At 43.4% G+C, this 19,878-nt stretch overlaps 1 protein-coding gene across 3 annotated transcripts in view; it reads left to right on the top strand.

Annotated features, from left to right (window-relative positions):
- gmip (GEM interacting protein) overlaps nt 1-19,878 on the top strand; it is a 45,827-nt gene that overhangs the window by 13,001 nt on the left and 12,948 nt on the right. For all 3 annotated transcript variants that reach the window (XM_029727255.1, XM_029727257.1, XM_029727258.1), the window contains 8 exons: nt 3,004-3,091; nt 4,630-4,726; nt 5,063-5,114; nt 14,119-14,244; nt 17,288-17,352; nt 19,149-19,256; nt 19,454-19,534; nt 19,701-19,865. In XM_029727255.1, the coding sequence (XP_029583115.1) occupies nt 3,004-3,091; nt 4,630-4,726; nt 5,063-5,114; nt 14,119-14,244; nt 17,288-17,352; nt 19,149-19,256; nt 19,454-19,534; nt 19,701-19,865 (782 nt within the window). The remainder of the gene's footprint in view (nt 1-3,003; nt 3,092-4,629; nt 4,727-5,062; nt 5,115-14,118; nt 14,245-17,287; nt 17,353-19,148; nt 19,257-19,453; nt 19,535-19,700; nt 19,866-19,878) is intronic.

Genomic DNA, 19,878 nt, shown 5'->3' with positions numbered 1-19,878 from the left:
ATGGGTTGGTTATGTAGGCTTCTTCTTTCTACTACATATAATAATATGATTAAATTATATCTTTACATTAAAAACCAAAGTCTATCAGCATTCCAGTCATTGCGATAAATGTTATACACCTTGATCGTCAACAATAGGACTTGCAAATATGGAAGTATAGATTAGCCAAATTGATTTACCTGAGCATGAACCCAAAACTAAGGACTTATTAGCCAGCCCAATTCTGTTGTTTATGATTTTGTTGTCGCAGAGGACTGATTGGGCTCATTGATTTGAGTTGAAAAATGGAATGGCATGCTTTACCAAGAGTGTTTAAAGCTGTCATCATGGCAAAGGGTGGATACTTTGAAGAATTTAAAATATATTTGGATTTGTTTAACACTTTTTTGGTTACTATATGATTCCTTATGTGTTATTTCATAGTTTTGATGTCTTCACTATTGTTTTACAATGTAGAAAATAGTAAAAATAAAGAAAAAACCTTGGAATGAGTAGGTGTCCAAACTTTTGACTGGAACTGTATATGTAATTTATAAGTCCAAAAATAGATGTAGCAACTACAGATTACCACTTTAAATCTATCAAAAGTGTGCAAATTTGAGCAAGTGTTCATTAGGACTATGGATTATTTTTTATCAGCATGAATTAGATTGAGCAATACAAGCCCCACTTTTATTCCATAGGCTTGGATCCGCACTATGCAGCTGTTGCAAGAGCGCATTTTTCCCTGGCTGTCCACTGGTTTGAAAAACAATGATTAATAAGCAGCTTAAACTTCTTGAATTCAACCATTATCATGTTCAAATACACATTTAGATTTGTGAACAGCCATCCACAACGACATGTAGCCTACAAAAGCCTATTCCTGCTCTTTTCCCGCGATCCATCAAACACATTTTGTGCGTCATCATTGCGGTCTCTACTTGTGGTCAGACTCGCTCAGGTGGAACAAATTTACATTTGCGCCTTTTTTCAATGCTGATTTTAATGTCTTTGAGAAGAAGTGTCAAAAAAAAATTTCACAAAAATCTTTTCTGAATTGAATAGTACTCCTCGAAGTAATCAGCTAGTTTTTCAAAAGTATTGGTCATCTGATGTGTCACGTCACGACAGTTCCCCGTCCAGAGCTTCCGACGATAGTTCCCCATCCAGAGCTTCCGACAACAGTTCCCCGTCCAGAGCTTCCGACGACAGTTCCCCGTCCAGAGCTTCCGGTGACAGTGCCCCGTCCAGAGCTTCCGGCGACAGTGCCCCGTCCAGAGCTTCCGGCGACAGTGCCCCATCCAGAGCTTCCGGCGACAGTGCCCCGTCCAGAGCTTCCGGCGACAGTGCCCCGTCTAGAGATGGCCCTCCAGTCCGGAGCTCCCAGAGTCGGCCCTCCAGTCCGGAGCTCCCAGAGTCGGCCCTCCAGTCGGGAGCTCCCAGAGTCGGCCCTCCAGTCGGGAGCTCCCAGAGTCGGCCCTCCAGTCGGGAGCTCCCAGAGTCGGCCCTCCAGTCCGAGGTCTCCAGCGACGCGCCTCAGCCCGAGGTCTTCAGCAATGCACCTTAGTCCAGAGACTTTGGGAGGGGTAAATAATAATAAGCAGTTAGCGGGGGTGGACAGGTTAGGTTGGGGAGTAAGGCCGGAGCCTGAGCCACCTCCGTAGTTGGAGGTTGGGGAGGGGGGGGGGTGTAGCACAAGAACCGTCGGTGACGGTGGCCACCCTCCTTTCCCTCCCTTTAGTTAGGGGATTTTTTTTGTGTTGGGGTTTATTTTTGTGTTTTTTTTTTATTGTTGTTTAAAGTGCACCCGGGGTCTGCACCTTTGGGGGGGGTACTGTCACGTCCTGACCAGTAAAGGGGCTGTTTGTTATTGTAGTTTGGTCAGGGCGTGGCAGGGGGTGTTTGTTTAGGGTGTTTCGGGGTTGTTTGGGTTATGTTCTATGTTAGTGTATTTCTATGTTATTTCTAGTTGGTCTATTTCTATGTGGTGTTTATTGGGTTGACCTTCAATTGGAGGCAGCTGCTTCTCATTGCCTCTGATTGAAGGTCCTATTTATAGGGGTGTTTGTTCTATGGGGGTTTGTGGGTAGTTGTTTAGTGTTTGTTGCACCTGACGGGACTGTTTGGAGTCGTTTGTTTTTGTATACGTGTTTATTTTGTTTTTCCTTCTTCAAAATAAAAAAAGAAGATGAGTATACATTTTCCCGCTGCGTTTTGGTCCACTCCTTACGACAATCGTGACACGATGACAATATTTTGCTGGTAACGTAACGGATTACAGTTATTACAGGTAATCCGTTACTCCCCAACCCTGGTTGTAGTTCACTCAGAGTTAATGTACTACCATCGTTCAGTTTTGGGTGTCATCAACCTGTATTTTCCCCAGCTGAGTCATGTACTGTAAATGCCTAGCCTGGTTAAACCAGGCTTAACGCTGCACTCAGTAGTGAGCACAGCATTCAGTCTGTCCAAGGAAATGCATTCCACCATTTATGTATCAAATGAACAGAACCTCTTTGTTGGAGTTGCATTTCTCTTTTTCTCAGTTTATTTGCAGTCCTTCCCATATTAGATGTTATAAAACAAGTAAATATGCTTGTCTGCCTTTCACACAAAGTTTAAAACCATCTCAGCAGTACTTAGTGTGATTTAATGGGTGACCGACAGCGATATGCGTTTTTCACCAGAGGCTGGGGAATTGAAAGACAACAGTGTTACAGCTAATGCCTTTTACACGAACATACAATCACACATCTGAGGCCTCAGTCACCACCACCACCACCACCCTTCAAATCCACAAACGTCTTTATTTCCTTGCACATTGTTTAACAACTGGGTGTCGGCTGTTGGTTTACCCTTTTATTTGTTATTTCTAAAAATAGAACATATTTCGTAAGCTGTTTTTGGGAGCTGCAAAAAGCAATTTCAATTTGTGTGTTTTTGTATCATATTTATTTTATGAAAAAGAAAGAGCATTTGGCCTCTCTTGCTCACATGTTTGTCCTCCATCTTTTACCCCAGATGTGAAGGTCCCCAACAAATCAGAGACCAAGCGCTACAGTGAGATCTTCCGGGACTTCGATAATTTTGAACTCTCTTTGGTCAACTCGTAAGTCTGGCTTTTAGATTCACTCATCATGTACACAACGTATTACCATTGTCACCCTCCGCATCATAATCAGTCCATCATTCTAGAACACCTTGACATGTTTTACATTTTAGTCCTTTAGCAGACTCTTACGCAGAGCGACTTACAGTGCGTTCACCTTAAGGTAGCTCGGTGAGACAATCACATATCACATTCATAGTAAGTAAAGCACTTCCTCAATAAGGCATTTATCAGCAGTGAGCTAGTAAGAAAGACCAATGTGACTGTTAGTGCAGGGATTACTTTTTTATTTGTGGGGGGGGGGGGGGGGGGGGTCTGCTACTAGTTGCCAGAAAGAGGAAGTCTATACCTACGTCAGATTATAAACCGAGTGTATTCTTCCTCTTACATCTATGTGGATATACAGTACCAGTCAAACGTTTGGACACACCTACTCATTCAAGGGTTTTTCTTTATTTTTACTATTTTCCAGGTGTGTCCAACCTTTTGACTGGTACCGTACCTTAGTTTGATAGGTCCTATTTAAGAGTAAGCCTTCATAATGGTATCTTAGGTTTCTTCATAAATCATTCATAAGCAATTGCAATGCTATATAGAAGGTGGAAAAGGGGTTATGTGGCATTTGTCAATGCACCAGATGTAAGGATCTGAAAGTAATACCTTTTATATATTCTGAACACAAATATAAACGCAACATGTAAAATGTTGGTCCTATGTTTCATGAGCTGAAATAAAAGATCCCAGAAATGTTCCATATGCACAAAAAAATGATTTCTCTCAAATTGTGTTCACAAATTTGTTTACATCGACTGTTAGTGAGCATTTCTCCTTCGCCAAGATAATCCATCCATCTGACATGTGTGGCATATCAAGTAGCTGATTAAACAGCATGATCATTACACAGGTGCACCTTATGCTGGGGACAATAAAAGGCCACTCTAAAATGTGCAGTTTTGTCACACAACACAATTCCACAGATGTCTCAAGTTTTGAGGGAGCGTGCAATTGGCATGGTGACTGCAGGAATGTCCACCAGAGCTGTTGCCAGATAATTTAACGTACATGTCTCTACCATAAGCCACCTCCAACGTAATTTTAGAGAATTTGACAGTACGTTCAACCGGCCTCACAACCACAGACCACGTGTAACCACGCCAGCCCAGGACCTCCACATCCGGCTTCTTTACCGGCGGGATCATCTGAGGAGGGTGGGGTGGTGCTGAGGAGTATTTCTGTGTGTAATAAAACCCTTTTGTGGTGAAAAACAAATTCTGATTAACTGGGCCTGGCTCCCCACCCATGGCTGTGCCCCTGCCCAGTCATGTGAAATCCATAGATTAGGGCCCAATGAATTTATTTCAATTGACTGATTTCCTTATATGAAGTGTAACTTAGTAAAAATCGTTGAAATTGTTGCATGTTGCGTTTATATTTTTGTTAAGTATAGTATGAATTTGCGCAGAAATAATAAGTGAAGCATCTAGTAACGAAGGCTTCATAAAGCCATTATAACATGTGTCTGCCCTCTGCTCCATCAGCACTGTGGAGGAGATGTTTCTAGACCCTGACTCCCAGTCAATCGCTGAGACCGTCTCTACGGAAACCACCGACAACACTGAGCTGGATCACGTGACGGTGGGGGAGCAGTACTATCAGTCAATCAATTAACTAATCAACATTATTTATTAAGCCATTTTTACACCAGCAGTTGTCACAAAGTGTTTTACAGATACCCAGCCTAAAAACAAACAATCAATCAATCGTTACTATGTTATCTCTGTCAATCAATCCCAAAAGAATTCTAGCCTGGTTCTCCGTTGTGTTGATACTTTTGGTACCGTTTGTACTAGCCAACAGGGGAATCATTTTGAATTTAGGTTCTGCTCATATTCTACTGATGCGAAGTACAGTGTATATCGTCTTGTCTCCAAATCCATTTCTCTGTGTAATGGTCTGTATTCTGCCCTGCAGTGTGAGGATGTCTACCCCCCAGATTGTGATGACAAAGATGGAGGTCTATCAGGTATGTTTGTAATACAATCAAATGTATTTATAAAGCCCTATGTACATCAGCAGATGTCACAGAGTGCTTATGCAGAACGTGGCGTGTTGTATGCATGTGTGTTTTTCCATTTTGTTTTATTTCAATTCAAATCACTTAGACTGACTCGAAATGACCCCAACCCTGGTGTGAGTAACGGAGGAGGTTTGTTGGTTCAGCGTGATGAGTTACCTTGCCAGAGACACGAAGACTTGCATTAGCTCCCACAGCTAAAACCTACTTAGGCTATAGCTCAGTGGGCTGAGGCATGTAGCACACAGGTGACCCAGGTTCAACCCCAGTTGGTAACATGTACAAACCCTTGTGGTTTAGGCTTAGGCTTCAGTATCCATGGTGTGCAGCAGGGCATTTGTAAAGGCTAAGAGAGATTTCGTTACATTACAGCCAGCAGTAATTAGAGGACAGGGGTTATGGTTGTAATGTGTTGAAGGTGACTAGTCTCTGTGATCTCTATCACCAGCACCATATGTTCCTCGTGTCCGTTACCCATTTTAGACAGAATATGTGGTACTGTATGTTACCTGCAAAAAATAGAAGGCAATGTTTGTATGACTAGCCCCTTATATACAGTGCATTCGGAAAGCATTCAGACCCCTTGACTTTTTCCACATTTTGTTACTTTACAGCCTTATTCTAAAATGTATTAAATCGTTTTTTTCCCTTATCGGTCTACACATAATACCCCATAATGAAAAAATAAAAATAGGTTTTTAGAAATATTACATTTACATAACAATTCAGATCCTTTACTCAGTACTTTGTTGAAGCACCTTTGACAGTGATTACAGCCTCGAGTCTTCTTGGGTGTGACGCTACAAGCTTGGCACACCTGTATTTGGGGAGTTTCTCCCATTCTTCTCTGCAGATCCTCTCAAGCTCTGTCAGGTTGGATGGGGAGCGTTGCTGCACAGTTATTTGCAGGTCTCTTCAGAGATGTTCGATCGGATTCAAGTCCGGGCTCTGGCTGGGGTACTCAAAGACATTTAGAGACTTGTCCAGAAGCTACTCCTGTTGGAAGGTGAACCTTCGCCCCCAGTCTGAGGTCCTGAGTGCACTGGAGCAGGTTTTCATCAAGGATCTCTGTACTTTGCTCCGTTCATCTTTCCCTCGATCCTGACTAGTCTCCCAGTCCCTGCCTCTAAAAAGCATCCCTCAGCATGATGCTGCCACCACCATGATTCACCGTAGGGATGGTGCCAGGTTTCCTCCAAATGTGACGCTTGGCATTCAGAATAAAAAGTTCAATCTTGGTTTCATCAGACCAGAGCATCTTGTTGATCATGGTCTGAGAGTCTTTAGGTGCCTTTTGACAAACTCCAAGCGGGCTGTCATGTGCCTTTTACCAAGGAGTGGCTTCCATCTGGCCACTCTACCATAAAGGCCTGATTGGTGGAGTGCTGCAGAGAAGGTTCTCCCATCGCCATAGAGGAACTCTAGAGCTCTGTCAGAATGACTATCAGGTTCTTGGTCACCTCTCCAGAGGGTGTGACAATAAGTCTTGTACAAACTTGGACCCAGGCGCAGAGAAACACAGCAGGCCGAGGTGAGGATAAATCCAGAACATTTACTGAAGCTTACACAGCAAAAACAACAAAGCACTGGCACATGAATCACTAAACAAAACAAGAGACCTGAGCAACCGGCCCAGTCCACAGAGGACCTAATAGTCATACACCAGGTGAACCCAATAAACCCAATCAGGCTCACCTGGACACTAGAAAACACAGGTGGACTCCAATCAAGTTGTAGAAACATCTTATGGACGATCAAAAGAAACAGGATGAACCTGAGCTCAATTTCAAGTCTCATAGCAATATACTTATGTAAATAAGGTATTTCTGTTTTTTATTTTTAATACATTTGAGAGAAAAAAATTGAAAAACCTGTTTTCGCTTTGTCATTATGGGGTATACTGTGTAGATTGATGTGGATTTATTTATTTTTTAATCCATTTTAGAATAAAGCTGTAACGTAACAAAATGTGGAAAAAGTCAAGGGGTCTGAATACTTTCTGAATGCTCTGTAAGGCAATATTTATTTCAAACAGCCCCTTATTACCAGTTGTTTGCAGGTATACCCTTTTAATATATATCAGTGGGTAATTGGCAAATTCGGAGGGTCGGGGGTTGTTGTTGAACCATGGGGGCTGTTTGCATTTCAAATGAGGGAGGTGTTAAACAATGGAAGTGTTAATGAATTTACCTGCAAGAAATCTCAGAACCATTCACACAGACCCAATACCTGTATTTTGGTTACAGGGTCAGTATAAATACAGGAATCATGACTAGGTGTTAAGTGGGTTTTATTGTGCCATGTTTTTCTACCCCCTATGCTTTTCAGAAATACAAACAAATCTGGCATAAAAATGCAGGCATGGTAAATTTGTGTGGTTTTGGTCTTTATGTGAAAGGGATGCAAGAGTCCAAGCCATTCTCTTCTGGAAACACTGGTGACTGACACTAATAGACAGCCAATCCAGGTGGGAGGTGATGAGTGATGTGGGCGGGACTAGTGGGGTGATAGCCAGTCACGGTGGTTAATCTCCACCTGTTCAACCTGTCTTGTTGACGTGTAATTAGCCGGTGGCACTAATTGCCTCTGTGTTAACGAGATTAGGAGAAGACTGGAGAGGGTGGGGAGGGAGAGAGGATTAGAGCTGCAGACAGATGCTCTCTAGTTTACCACTCAGACATATCCATCAAAACAGGAGAGAGAGGGAGGGAGGAAGAGGGGAAGGAAGGGATGAGAGAGGGGGAGAGAAGGAGATAGAGGTCGAGGGAATGCGAGAGGAAGGGAGAGATGTGGGAGTGAGGGAGAAAGGGAGGGATGGGGGAGGTAGAGAGGGATGGGGGAAAAGAGAGGGGGAGATCCCTTACGGAAAAAACGACATCAATTTCACATGTGATCTCATGTGAAGTTAATATGATTACATGTGACATGTTAAAGAAGCATGTGATAGCATGAAACTACACATGTGAAAACATTTAAGCACATGTGAAAACATGATCTCATGTGAAATAAATGTGATAACATGGGAATGCAACATTTCCACAGGTGATGCCATGAAAATAAACGTGACAACATTTAGAAGTTTTTCCATGTGAAAGTGCAAATTAGATTTTCACACATTTGAAAATGCAATTCCACATGTGAGAGTTAGGTTATAACATGTGAAACTGCAAATTCCACATGTGAAAAGATGGTGTGCACATGAGAACAACTGACCTCATTTGTGTCTCTTTTGTTTTCACATGTGAAAATTTCAGCTCAACATGTGAAAAAAGTTAGAGGAAGTCATGAAATGGTACAGGCGTTTTAAGGTAACTGGTGCGCTGATCAGCTAAAAGAGTGTCATTTTAAAAAAAAATCTATGACAACATGATTACCTTAGACATCAAATCAAATTTTATTGGTCACATACACATATTTAGCAGATGTTATTGCGGGTGTAGCGAAATGCTTGTGTTTCTAGCTCCAACAGTATCTACGTTTTCACAACAATGCACACAAATCTAAAAGTCAAAGAATGGACTTAAGAAACATATAAATATTAGGACAATATGATGCCACCTGGGATTTGAAGTGCGTTTATCTTTCTGCTGTATCATTCTCGGAAGTCCCCTGCACGTTCATTACATATAATACCTCTCTGCACTGCTTTTTTTTACATCAGTTAATATGACTATTCTCTCATCATTGATTCCATTGACTTATTTCAGTAATTTGAGGGTTTTCTCTATAGTTGTCTAATGTTGGTGAGGCATATAATTCTGTTTTAATATTACTCCTGAATGGATAACTAGGATAAATATAATAGTTTTCTTGAGTGTATTATACAAAGCTGAGATTTACTATTAAGTCAAAGTATAAGAATACAGGTGAAACTAGTCATTGACACAGACATGGTGGTGTAGCAGGAAGATGTGAACTAAGAGGTTGTGAGTTCAAATCCCAGGTGAGGAGATGTTGAATAATTATTACTGTATAAATAAACATACGCAATGTAATCATGTATGTCAAAGTGTGTCAAATATGTAGGTTGGAAACACTGCGGCTATTTCGTGACGTTCGGGCGACATTCATTTTATTCACAACGCTTTGAAATGTTTTCCCCCTACTGAACGCAGCCCACTTGTTTCTCCAGGAACTGTGTATGTATGTAGGGATGTCCTTTGACCCCATTAAACCCCAATTCCATGGACACAGACACAGGTTGCCGTAATGGAGATTAAGGATTACAGGACCACGTAGAGCAGTGTTTAAATAAGACATTAGAATGGAAACATCCTGGAGCCGTGCCTATTCGCTGTGCTGCACGCCACGGAAGGCCTCACGTCACCCACTGCAGCGCACCAGACAGCCACCTCTTCTTGGTGCGGGTTGCCCCTAGATGCTGATCTTTTTTTTGTGTTGTAAGATTTTATTTGATCTTTTAGAAACAGTACAAAATATACACATACAAACGGCAACATCATACAAACATCAACTACATCACAACTGCGCAGACCCGTAAGCACAGACCCCTATCTCCAGCCCCCCCGCATCACTTTCCGTCACATGGCCTAAAACTGCACCATTTCTCTCCGTAGCCCACCCACTTTCAATATTTAAATAACAAATCATTACATTTTTCCATGATGCTAATGATGGCGGATTGATTGATTTCCAAGTTTTTAGTATACGTTCTTTTTTTCAAGATGAGCGATGAAAAGAGAATCGTTCAACCCATCGGGTATCTCACGACACCCCCATATGCCATGTCTTGAAATATGCAGACCGACAGATTGAAGGGAAGTTTACATTGTAATACTTCTGACAGCCAACCGTCTAGGTCCCGTGTGGCTCAGTTGGTAGAGCATGGTGTTTGCAACGCCAGGGTTGTGGGTTCGATTCCCACGGGGGACCAGTACAAAAGAAGAAAAAAAATGTATGAAATGTATGCATTCACTACTGTAAGTCGCTCTGGATGAGAGCGTCTGCTAAATGACTAAAATGTCAAATGTAGCTCCGCCTACAGCTTTCGGGCTTTATAGCGTTCCCAGAAAGCTTGGATTGTTGAGTCATTATTCGTTTTATACTTCAGACATGACTCTGCCGTTGTGCTGTCGAATTTGTCAATTTTGTCTCTTGTATAATACATTCTTTACATTAGTTTATACTGGGTTAAGCATATATTTTCGTTAACTGTAATTTCGGTAACACTTTACTTTAACACCCAGCCTACGTGGTCATAACCATGCTATAATATGTCATAACAGCTGACAGAACTTGTCATAACCTGTCATAATATGGTCATAACACTGTCATGACCCATATATTTACACCTGTTGTGACATATATTGCGTTATTTTATGGATGGTTATGACACCTACATACGAGTGTCAAAACCCACATTTATTCAAATGTCTTTGTTACCTGCCAAGAAGTTTATTTCTTAAGTCCTTTCATGTTTTTTTCATCGTACAGTATTTTAAATAACTTCTAGAAAATACACTATGACACTGTCATAAAGGATTATGACCATCCTATGTCACTTTACTTGGACTAAGAAAATACACTTTATGACACTGTCAAGAAGCATTATGACCATCATAATCGTATAAGCCAATCACGTACATTCCCTTATAAACTGGGTTGTTCGAGGCCTGAATGCTGATTAGCTGACAGCTATGGTATATCAGACCGTTCACCACGGGTGTCTTGTCCTGCTGCTGAAATCTGCTCCTGTATTCATCCCAGTCATCAGCAACAGAGCTTTGGGATAGGTGCTTGTCGGACATTAACGTGTGCGCAATTACAATGATAGTTTAATATGGTCAATTTCAGAAAATGTTATATAACGTAAACATATTGTTGACAGGTAGGCTATGGTGTAATGGAGCGTTTTGCCTTGTGTGGTAGGTTTTGTGGGTTTGGACAGTTATGTAGGTGTCTTATATGTCACAACAGGTCTGAATATATGTGTCATGACATTGTACGTCAGCTGTTTCGACATGTTATGACATGGTTACGTGTTATGACGCTGGCTGTCAAGTGAAGTGTTAGCGTAATTCTGTTAGTTATGCTCCAACTTTACCTCCACCTTGTGCCAACATCCGTTCTTTTTAAGTCTTGGTTCCAATAGTTTATATTTTTTTTTCTAAGAGATTGTCAGTTGGTTAGGCTCTCTGCAAGGTTTTATATATCTTACCTATCATATGAACATCCTTTTCTGGCTCAAATAAGATTCCCTAAATGTTGCTCTGATGCCCAAAAGATGTAAAAATCGAGTCGTAATAGGTCACTTTTAAGTTGCATGTATTTGAAACGATCAAATATGATGATCTTTTGGTCAATTTGGCATTTTCCCCACTAATGGTTAAGGTTAGGATTGGGGGAGAGGAAGCTGTTCCTAGATCTGTACCTAGGGGAAACTTTACCCCGGAGCACCTCTTCTTTACCGTGTTACTAAGCATATACCTTCCCTCTGAGTGCCCTCCTCCTCTCTCTTCATTCAGTTACATCGAAAACAGAATCCTGCCCTCACCCTCACCCTCACCCAACCCACTCTTCCCAATCCCATATTCTCCCAGCTACCCCCTCACCCGTTTGGAGCTGATCTGTAATAAGTCAAATGGCGTGGGGCTGCGGGCGTGGGGCTGCGAGGCGTGGGGCTGCGGATAGGGAGCGAGCGGTGGGGGGGGTAGGGTGGTAGGGCTGATGAGTTGAGTGGTCCGTGCCGTGGCCTGCTTTCTGTAATGCCTGTCGTCTGCCCCGTCGGGTTGACATTGATTGATCCTTGCACTGTATATGTGCGCGTGTCAACTGTGTTGTTTATCTGTGTTAGTTGGTGTCAAGGGTAAATAACAGTATGGGCCGAGTTCGGAGCTTGTGTAACTAACTACTGTCGGCACTTGTGTAACACAAGTTGACATTCTGACAGTCGTATATCAATATTCCTGATTTACTGTAATTCCACTAACCTACAGCTGTGAAGTTCTCTCTACTGAGACAGAAAGGGAGAGCGAGAGAGAAAGAGAGATTGGGAGAGGGTAGTCCTCCTGACAGGGTCTGCAAGTCGCACACACACACACACACACACACACACACACACACACACACACACACACACACACACACACACCAGGAGGTTAAACCTGGTTGTGATCTAAAGCCTGTCACTCCACAATCTGGACCTGCCCTCTCTGGATAATCCCTAGTCCCAGAAGCCAGCACAGGCAGAGCGGAGCGAGAGGACACACACACACACACACACACACAGGCACACACACAAGTGGCACAGGGACAATCATTGCCGAAGTGTGAAGGGGTGCCCACAAGAGAGGGAGACAGGGAGCTAGAGCGAGAGAGAGAGAGAGTACAACGCAGCACAACACAGCAAGTCTTCATCGTTTTTGGTGGATTTTGCTCTCCGACATGGAGTTACTTGGAGCTACTTGTTTCAAGAGAGAAGCCCGTTGTTATATGCTCTTCTCTCACTCTTGGAACTGAGAGCGGCGTCTGTGACAACACACAGAGAGGTCTCGAGCTCAGAATTAGAGTGTAGGACACAATGCATCTCTGTGTTGGAGAAGAAGAAGTGAAACAGGAAATAGACTTCTCAGAAGACTGCGGTATTGACAGATCCAACAATCTATTTCTGTGCTGGCAGCTCGGCCGTGGACGGGTCAAAGAAGTGGAAGGACAGTGGTACCGAGAGTGACGCTGTGAGATCACGAGTGAGCGGGGGAAAAGAGGACTGAGAAAACACATGACAGGGAAGGAGAGAGCAGAAAGGAGAGAGCGGGAGGAAGGAAGGAAGAAAGCAGGTGACATGCGTTTGCAGGATTGTTGCACGTCGCCATCTGCTGTCACTGAGTCAGAGAGGAAGACGAGAGAGAGAGAGAGAGAGAGAGAGCAGTTGACTGACTTCAGACTGCTGTCAGTCACACCAACGCCCTGACTTCCATAACAACCACAACACAAAACACCCGCTCTGGTGTTGCCACATCGATTACAGCACTCTGGCACCGGGGAGTTGCCAGGGTGATCTTCTCAGACGTCACATTTTCTCTCTCTCTCTCTCTGACGGAGGAGGGGAGTGGTGGAACAGGTGCTGGAGGGAGGAGAGGAGGGGTTAGGAGCCAGAGAGAGGTAGAGAGAGGGAAGAGGAGAGGAGGGGTTAGGAGCCAGAGAGAGGTAGAGAGAGGGAAGAGGAGAGGAGGGGTTAGGAGCCAGAGAGAGGTAGAGAGAGGGAAGAGGAGAGGAGGGGTTAGGAGCCAGAGAGAGGTAGAGAGAGGGAAGAGGAGAGGAGGCCTAAAAAGCCTGTTTGGGACCCTCAGTCCCTTTCTCTCTCTTTTCCTTTCTTCACTTCTGTCCGTCAAAGCACAGTCTGTTTAGCCCTGGAAGCAGCTGGTCTATGCTGGTACTGGAGAATTTCCTTGGGACGTTTAGATTTTCCCACATGATGACCTCTTGCTATGCGTGCTTTGAGATGACCAACCTATGACCACACCTCCACCCGTGGTGGTGTAGTAGTGACCACTTGGGCAACTGCAGCACCTGGAACTTGTGGACTCTGGGGACAAGCCCTGATGACCAGTCATTCTCTCTTCTCCATAGAGTTTGTTTGTCTCAAACCACAAAACCTGTTGTGGAAACAGAGCCATGTTTCTGATGAACTGAGAAATACCCTTTTCTGTCTGTTCTCTTTTATTCATTTTAGTCCTTTGTTGTTGTTTCTTGGATGACAAAGTATTCGGATTACACATTATTGATAGTATGGGACACAAAGCATACCCGTGAGCCCAGCTTTTCCCCTGGGAATCAGGGGGGGGGGGGGGGGGGAGAGGGGTCTGTTTTGGACGCCCCGTGGGGGTCCAGACTGCCCCGTTGTGTGTGTTTTGGGGTAAAAAGCCCTCCTGACTGTGTGCCATCAGGGTGAGGTAGAGAGGATATGCAGTGATGCTGATGTACTCACTCTCAGCCCAGGAAGCAGACCTGGCTCTGTGTCGCTGTGAGGGAGGCGTGGAGCTGGCCCTGCAGTATGCCAAGATGTGGTGTCGCTACGCCAAGGACCTGCTGGCCTGGATGGAAAAGAGAATCAGCCTGGGTGAGTGGAGACGTGGGTGTGTACGTGGGTGTGGGTATTTCTATGTCTGTCTCCCTGTGTGTACGTGGTTGTGGGTGTGTTTGTTTCTGTGTCTGTCTGCCTGCTTGTCAGTCTGTCTCATATTCATACTTGCATATCTTACATTGACATAAACACCTGATTTAATTAAAGTTAAGTGCACCTATCTCAAATTAGGGCATGGCCCATAGTGCATCGCTGCAATGTGGTACAGACTCATTCAAAGTAACAAACGCACATAACTACCCAAGTATAACATATTCACAAGCACATATATTTGTAAATATGTGCTTGCATGTGAACAATGTGCTTTGCATATAAACAAATGAAATAGTTCACACACCAAATGTGAAGTACATACCATGTTTCTGGCATTCATAGACAGTTAAACCTTCTCAAGACAATAATTTTAGGACAACACGAAAGGCTCTCTTATCCCTCTGTAAAAAAAGTTATTTTACGGGTATGGAACTGCAGTAACTACAGCAACCAAAGCTCTTCTCCTAGGAAAGACAAGCAGTTAGTCACTCTATTCCTGGAAAAGACAACAGAGTCTAAAGTAGGCCTACACTGCCATTAGAGAATGTGTGTTTATTCCTCAACTGTAATAGGATAATAGACCTTGTGGTTGAACCCTGTGTGGAAGGATAAACAGTATTCTCCACAGTACCCTCTGGTGGTAAAACGTCAGTATTACAAGGACTGTTTCGGGACCATTTACATTCCTAGTGAGCAAAACTGGTTGAAAAGATATCAAAGAAAATAATTAACAATTTCAGGGACAGCAATATAACACGGACCCCTTAGGTTGAGAAACACTGTTAGGGTATTACGGAGCGGTATAACCTACCCTGAGAAACACTGTTAGGGTATTACGGAGCGGTATAACCTACCCTGAGGAACACTGTTAGGGTATTACGGAGCGGTACAACCTACCCTGAGAAACACTGTTAGGGTATTACGGAGCGGTATAACCTACCCTGAGAAACACTGTTAGGGTATTACGGAGCGGTATAACCTACCCTGAGGAACACTGTTAGGGTATTACGGAGCGGTACAACCTACCCTGAGAAACACTGTTAGGGTATTACGGAGCGGTATAACCTACCCTGAGAAACACTGTTAGGGTATTACGGAGCGGTATAACCTACCCTGAGAAACACTGTTAGGGTATTACGGAGCGGTATAACCTACCCTGAAGAACACTGTTAGGGTATTACGGAATGATAAAACCTACCCTGAGAAACACTGTTAGGGTATTACGGAGCGGTATAACCTACCCTGAGCAACACTGTTAGGGTATTACGGAGCGGTATAACCTACCCTGAGGAACACAGTTAGGGTATTACGGAGCGGTATAACCTACCCTGAGAAACACTGTTAGGGTATTACGGAGCGGTATAACCTACCCTGAGAAACACTGTTAGGGTATTACGGAGCGGTATAACCTACCCTGAAGAACACTGTTAGGGTATTACGGAATGATAAAACCTACCCTGAGAAACACTGTTAGGGTATTACGGAGCGGTATAACCTACCCTGAGAAACACTGTTAGGGTATTACGGAATGATAAAACCTACCCTGAGAAACACTGTTAGGGTATTACGGAATGATATAACCTACCCTGAGAAACACTGTTAGGGTATTACGGAATGATATAACCTACCCCGAGGAACACTGTTAGGGTATTACGGAATGATAAAACCTACCCTGAGAAACACTGTTAGGGTATTACGGAGCGATATAACCTACCCTGAGAAACACTGTTAAGGTATTACGGAGCGGTATAACCTACCCTGAGAAACACTGTTAAGGTATTACGGAGCGGTATAACCTACCCTGAGAAACACTGTTAGGGTATTACGGAGCGGTATAACCTACCCTGAGAAACACTGTTAAGGTATTACGGAGCGGTATAACCTACCCTGAGAAACACTGTTAAGGTATTACGGAGCGGTATAACCTACCCTGAGAAACACTGTTAGGGTATTACGGAATGATACAACCTACCCCGAGGAACACTGTTAGGGTATTACGGAGCGGTACAACCTACCCTGAGAAACACTGTTAGGATATTTGATCTGTATGGTTGGTAGCCAATGAGGATAACATGGAGTGGGCCAGCCACACCCCCCAGGGGAACCCCACAGAGACTACAGGGCTTACAGGGCAGATTAGCCAGGCCACAGCAGGAGAATGGACAGGATGGACAGCCTACGGTTCTGCTCTGTACTGTAGCCTTCTGTACTGTAATGTACTCTGCTATACCACACTGTAGTGTACTGCACTGTTCGGTGCTGTAGGAGGGCAAAGAGATCCGTTCACCAAGGTGCTGCCAAGCAGACCTGTGTTTTGATAGCTGTGTATAGGAAATGGAGAGAGGTCAGAGTGACAATGTAGGGGAAGTGGTCAGCGTAGAGGGAAAGGTCTGAGCCAGTGGTCAGAGGTCTGAGCCACTGTGGACAGTGGTCAGTTGAATGCAGTGGAGGCTGGTGGAAGGAGCTACAGGAGGGCTCATTGGGCTGGAACGGAATCAATGGACCGGTATCACACGCCAAACCTATAGAAAGCACACGTTTGACTCTGTTCCATTTATTCCATTCCAGCCATTACGACGAGCCCATCCTCCCATAGATCCTTCCACCAGCCTCCACTGGTTGAATGGTTGCAACGCTGACACCACCGCATCAATATGGATCAGCAGATGAGTCTACTTGAAGTAGGGCAGCACTTAGGCAGCCAAAGCAGAGCATTGATTTTGATATTTGGGGATGTAAGCTGATCTGACCTCTCCTCTCTATGAGGTCTGATGGCCTGATATGGGATCTGATATGTTACATATTGGTTGTTATATCACCATTGAAAGGCATAAATGGAACACGCAACAGCTCCAAAAGTCCTATGGATATTTGGCCTGATAAAAGCTTTTGACGAGACTGCCTGACAATATTGTTACGCTAATAAATCGTTTTTACTCAAATCAATCCCGTTCCATCATACTGATTTATTCTGGTCTGTTTGCAGAGCAAGAGTTTGCCAAGAACATCATAAAGGCAGCAGAGACGGCTAAGTCCTGTGTGGCTCAGCAGGTATGGATGCTTTTCTTGTCTCTCGTGTGCATGGGGCTGTACAGGTTATATATGTGATGATGTGTACAGTATTGCATAGAAAAGTATTCAATTCCTATCAGATGACTCTTCAGGCCTGTTATTAGCGACCTTAGTGGAATGCACTGAAAGTCGCTGTGCATAAAAGCGCCTGTTAAATTAGCAAAAGAAAGTGTTTTACAGCGCCTTGACTTTTTGCACCGTTTGTTGTGTTACGGCATGAATTTCAAATGGATTAAATGTCTCTGGCCTACACACAATATCCCATAATGTCAGAGTGGAATTATGTTTTTAGAAATAATTCATTAACAATGAAAAGCTGAAATGTTTAGAGTCAAGACTAAATACGTTCAGGAGTAAAAATGTGCTTAACAAGTCACATAATAAGTTGCATGGACTCTGTGTGCATTAATAGTGTTTAACATGATTTTTGGATGACTCCCTCATCTCTGTACCTCACACATACAATTATCTGTAAGGTCCCTCAGTCGAGCAGTGAATTTCAAACACAGATTCAACCAGAAAGACCAGGGAGGTTTTCCAATGCCTCGCAAAGAAGGGCAACTATTGGTAGATGGGTAAAAAAAAAAACAGACATTGAATATCCTTTTGAGCATGGTGAAGTCATTAATTACACTTTGGATGGTGTATCAATACACCCAGTCACTACAAAGATACAGGCGACCTTCCTAACTCAGTTGCAGGAGAGGAAGGAAACCGCTCAGGGATTTCACCATGACGCCAATTTAAAACAGTAACAGAGTATAATGGCTGTGATAGGAGTAAACTGAGGATGAATCAACAACATTGTAGTTACTCCACTATACCAACCTAATTGACAGAGTAAAATGAAGGAAGCCTGTACAGAATACAAATATTCCAAAACATGCATCCTGTTTGCAACAAGGCACAAAAGTAATACTGCATAAAAATGTGTTAAAGCAATTCACTTTTTGTACTGAATACACAGTGTTGTGTTTGGGGCAAATCCAATACAACACATTACTGAGTACCACGCTACATATTTTCAAGCATAGTGGTGGCTGCATCATGTTACTGTATGTGTGCGCTTATAATCGTTAAGAACTTGGGAGTTTTTCAGGATAAAAACATTTACTAGATGGAGCTAAGCACAGGCAAAATCCTGGTTCAGTCTGCTTTCCACCAGACACTGGAAGATGAATTCACCTTTCAGCAGTACAATAATCTAAAACACAAGGCCAAATCTACATTGGAGTTGCTTACCAAGAAGACAGTAAATGTTCCTGAGTGGCCAAGTTAGAGTTTTGACTTAAATCTACTTGAAAATCTATGTTAAGACCTGAAAATGGTTGTCTAGCAATGATCAACAACCAATTTGACAGAGCTTGAAAAATTTTGAAAATAATAATGGGCAAATGTTGCACAATCCAGGTGTGGAAAATCCCAAAACTACTGACAGCTGTAATTGCTGCCAAAAGTGCTTCTACAAAGTATTGACTCAGGGGTGTGAGTACTTATGTAAATGATATATTTCTGTATTTCATTTTCAATAATTTTGCTAAAAATTCTACAAACATGTTTTCAGGCAACACAACAAAATGTGGAATAGGTCAAGGGGTATGAATACTTTCTGAAGGCACATGTACAGTATTGCATAGAAACATATTATTTCATTAATTTCACCACTCTCTCTACATATTCTCTGAAATACTGTATCTCTAATATAACTGAAATATATCTAAATAACGTATTGAAACGATATCTGTGACCTGGTTCTTACTGTGCTGTTGTTACAGGACATGATGCCTCTGCAGTACATCTACACCATGGCCCTGGAGCACGATGTAAAGACCAGCCAGTCGACTAAACTGACATCAGAACTGCTGCAGCAACGCTGCTACCAGGTACTACAGACAGACGGACCGACAGACAGACAGACAGACAGACAGGCAGACAGGCAGGAGAACCGCCACAGACAGAAACAATTAGCAAGCCTACTCAATGTGTCCAAAAAAAAAACATTCCTGTATGCAAGAAAATGTGGAATAATGTGTAAACTGATTGAGTATGATGTGTTTAATCTGACGTCTTTATCCTGAAGGCCCTGGCATCCAAGAAGAATGAGATTGACAAGTGGCGCAGGGAGTTCAAGGATCAGTGGTCCAGAGAACAGAGGAAGATGGTAAACGCCGTTTTTCTTTTAGACGCTAATGTGCGAGTTTAACAGCTTCTCCCATTGATCGGAACGTTGCGTTAACTAACGGCTTCTCCCATTGGTCAGAACAATGCGGGTAACGGCTTCTCCCGTTGATCAAAACAATGCGGTAACAGCTTCTCTCATTGGTCAGAATGAGGTGGTGGCGGCTCTGAAGAAGGCTCGTCAGCAGTACCTGCAGCGCAGCGAGGACCTGGAGAAGACCAAGGCTTTGACGTCCAAGGCCGGGGACGAGCTCACAGCGGGAAACAAGACCCTGGACAAGAGGAGGAAGTCACGTGACGACGCACAGTCAAAGGTGTGGTGCGGCG

This window comes from Salmo trutta, chromosome 32, assembly GCF_901001165.1.
Source record: "Salmo trutta chromosome 32, fSalTru1.1, whole genome shotgun sequence".
NCBI classification, from domain to species: Eukaryota; Metazoa; Chordata; class Actinopteri; order Salmoniformes; family Salmonidae; genus Salmo; species Salmo trutta.
The sequence above is the reverse complement of the archived record's forward strand: the minus strand, read 5'-3'. Positions and strand labels throughout refer to the sequence as shown.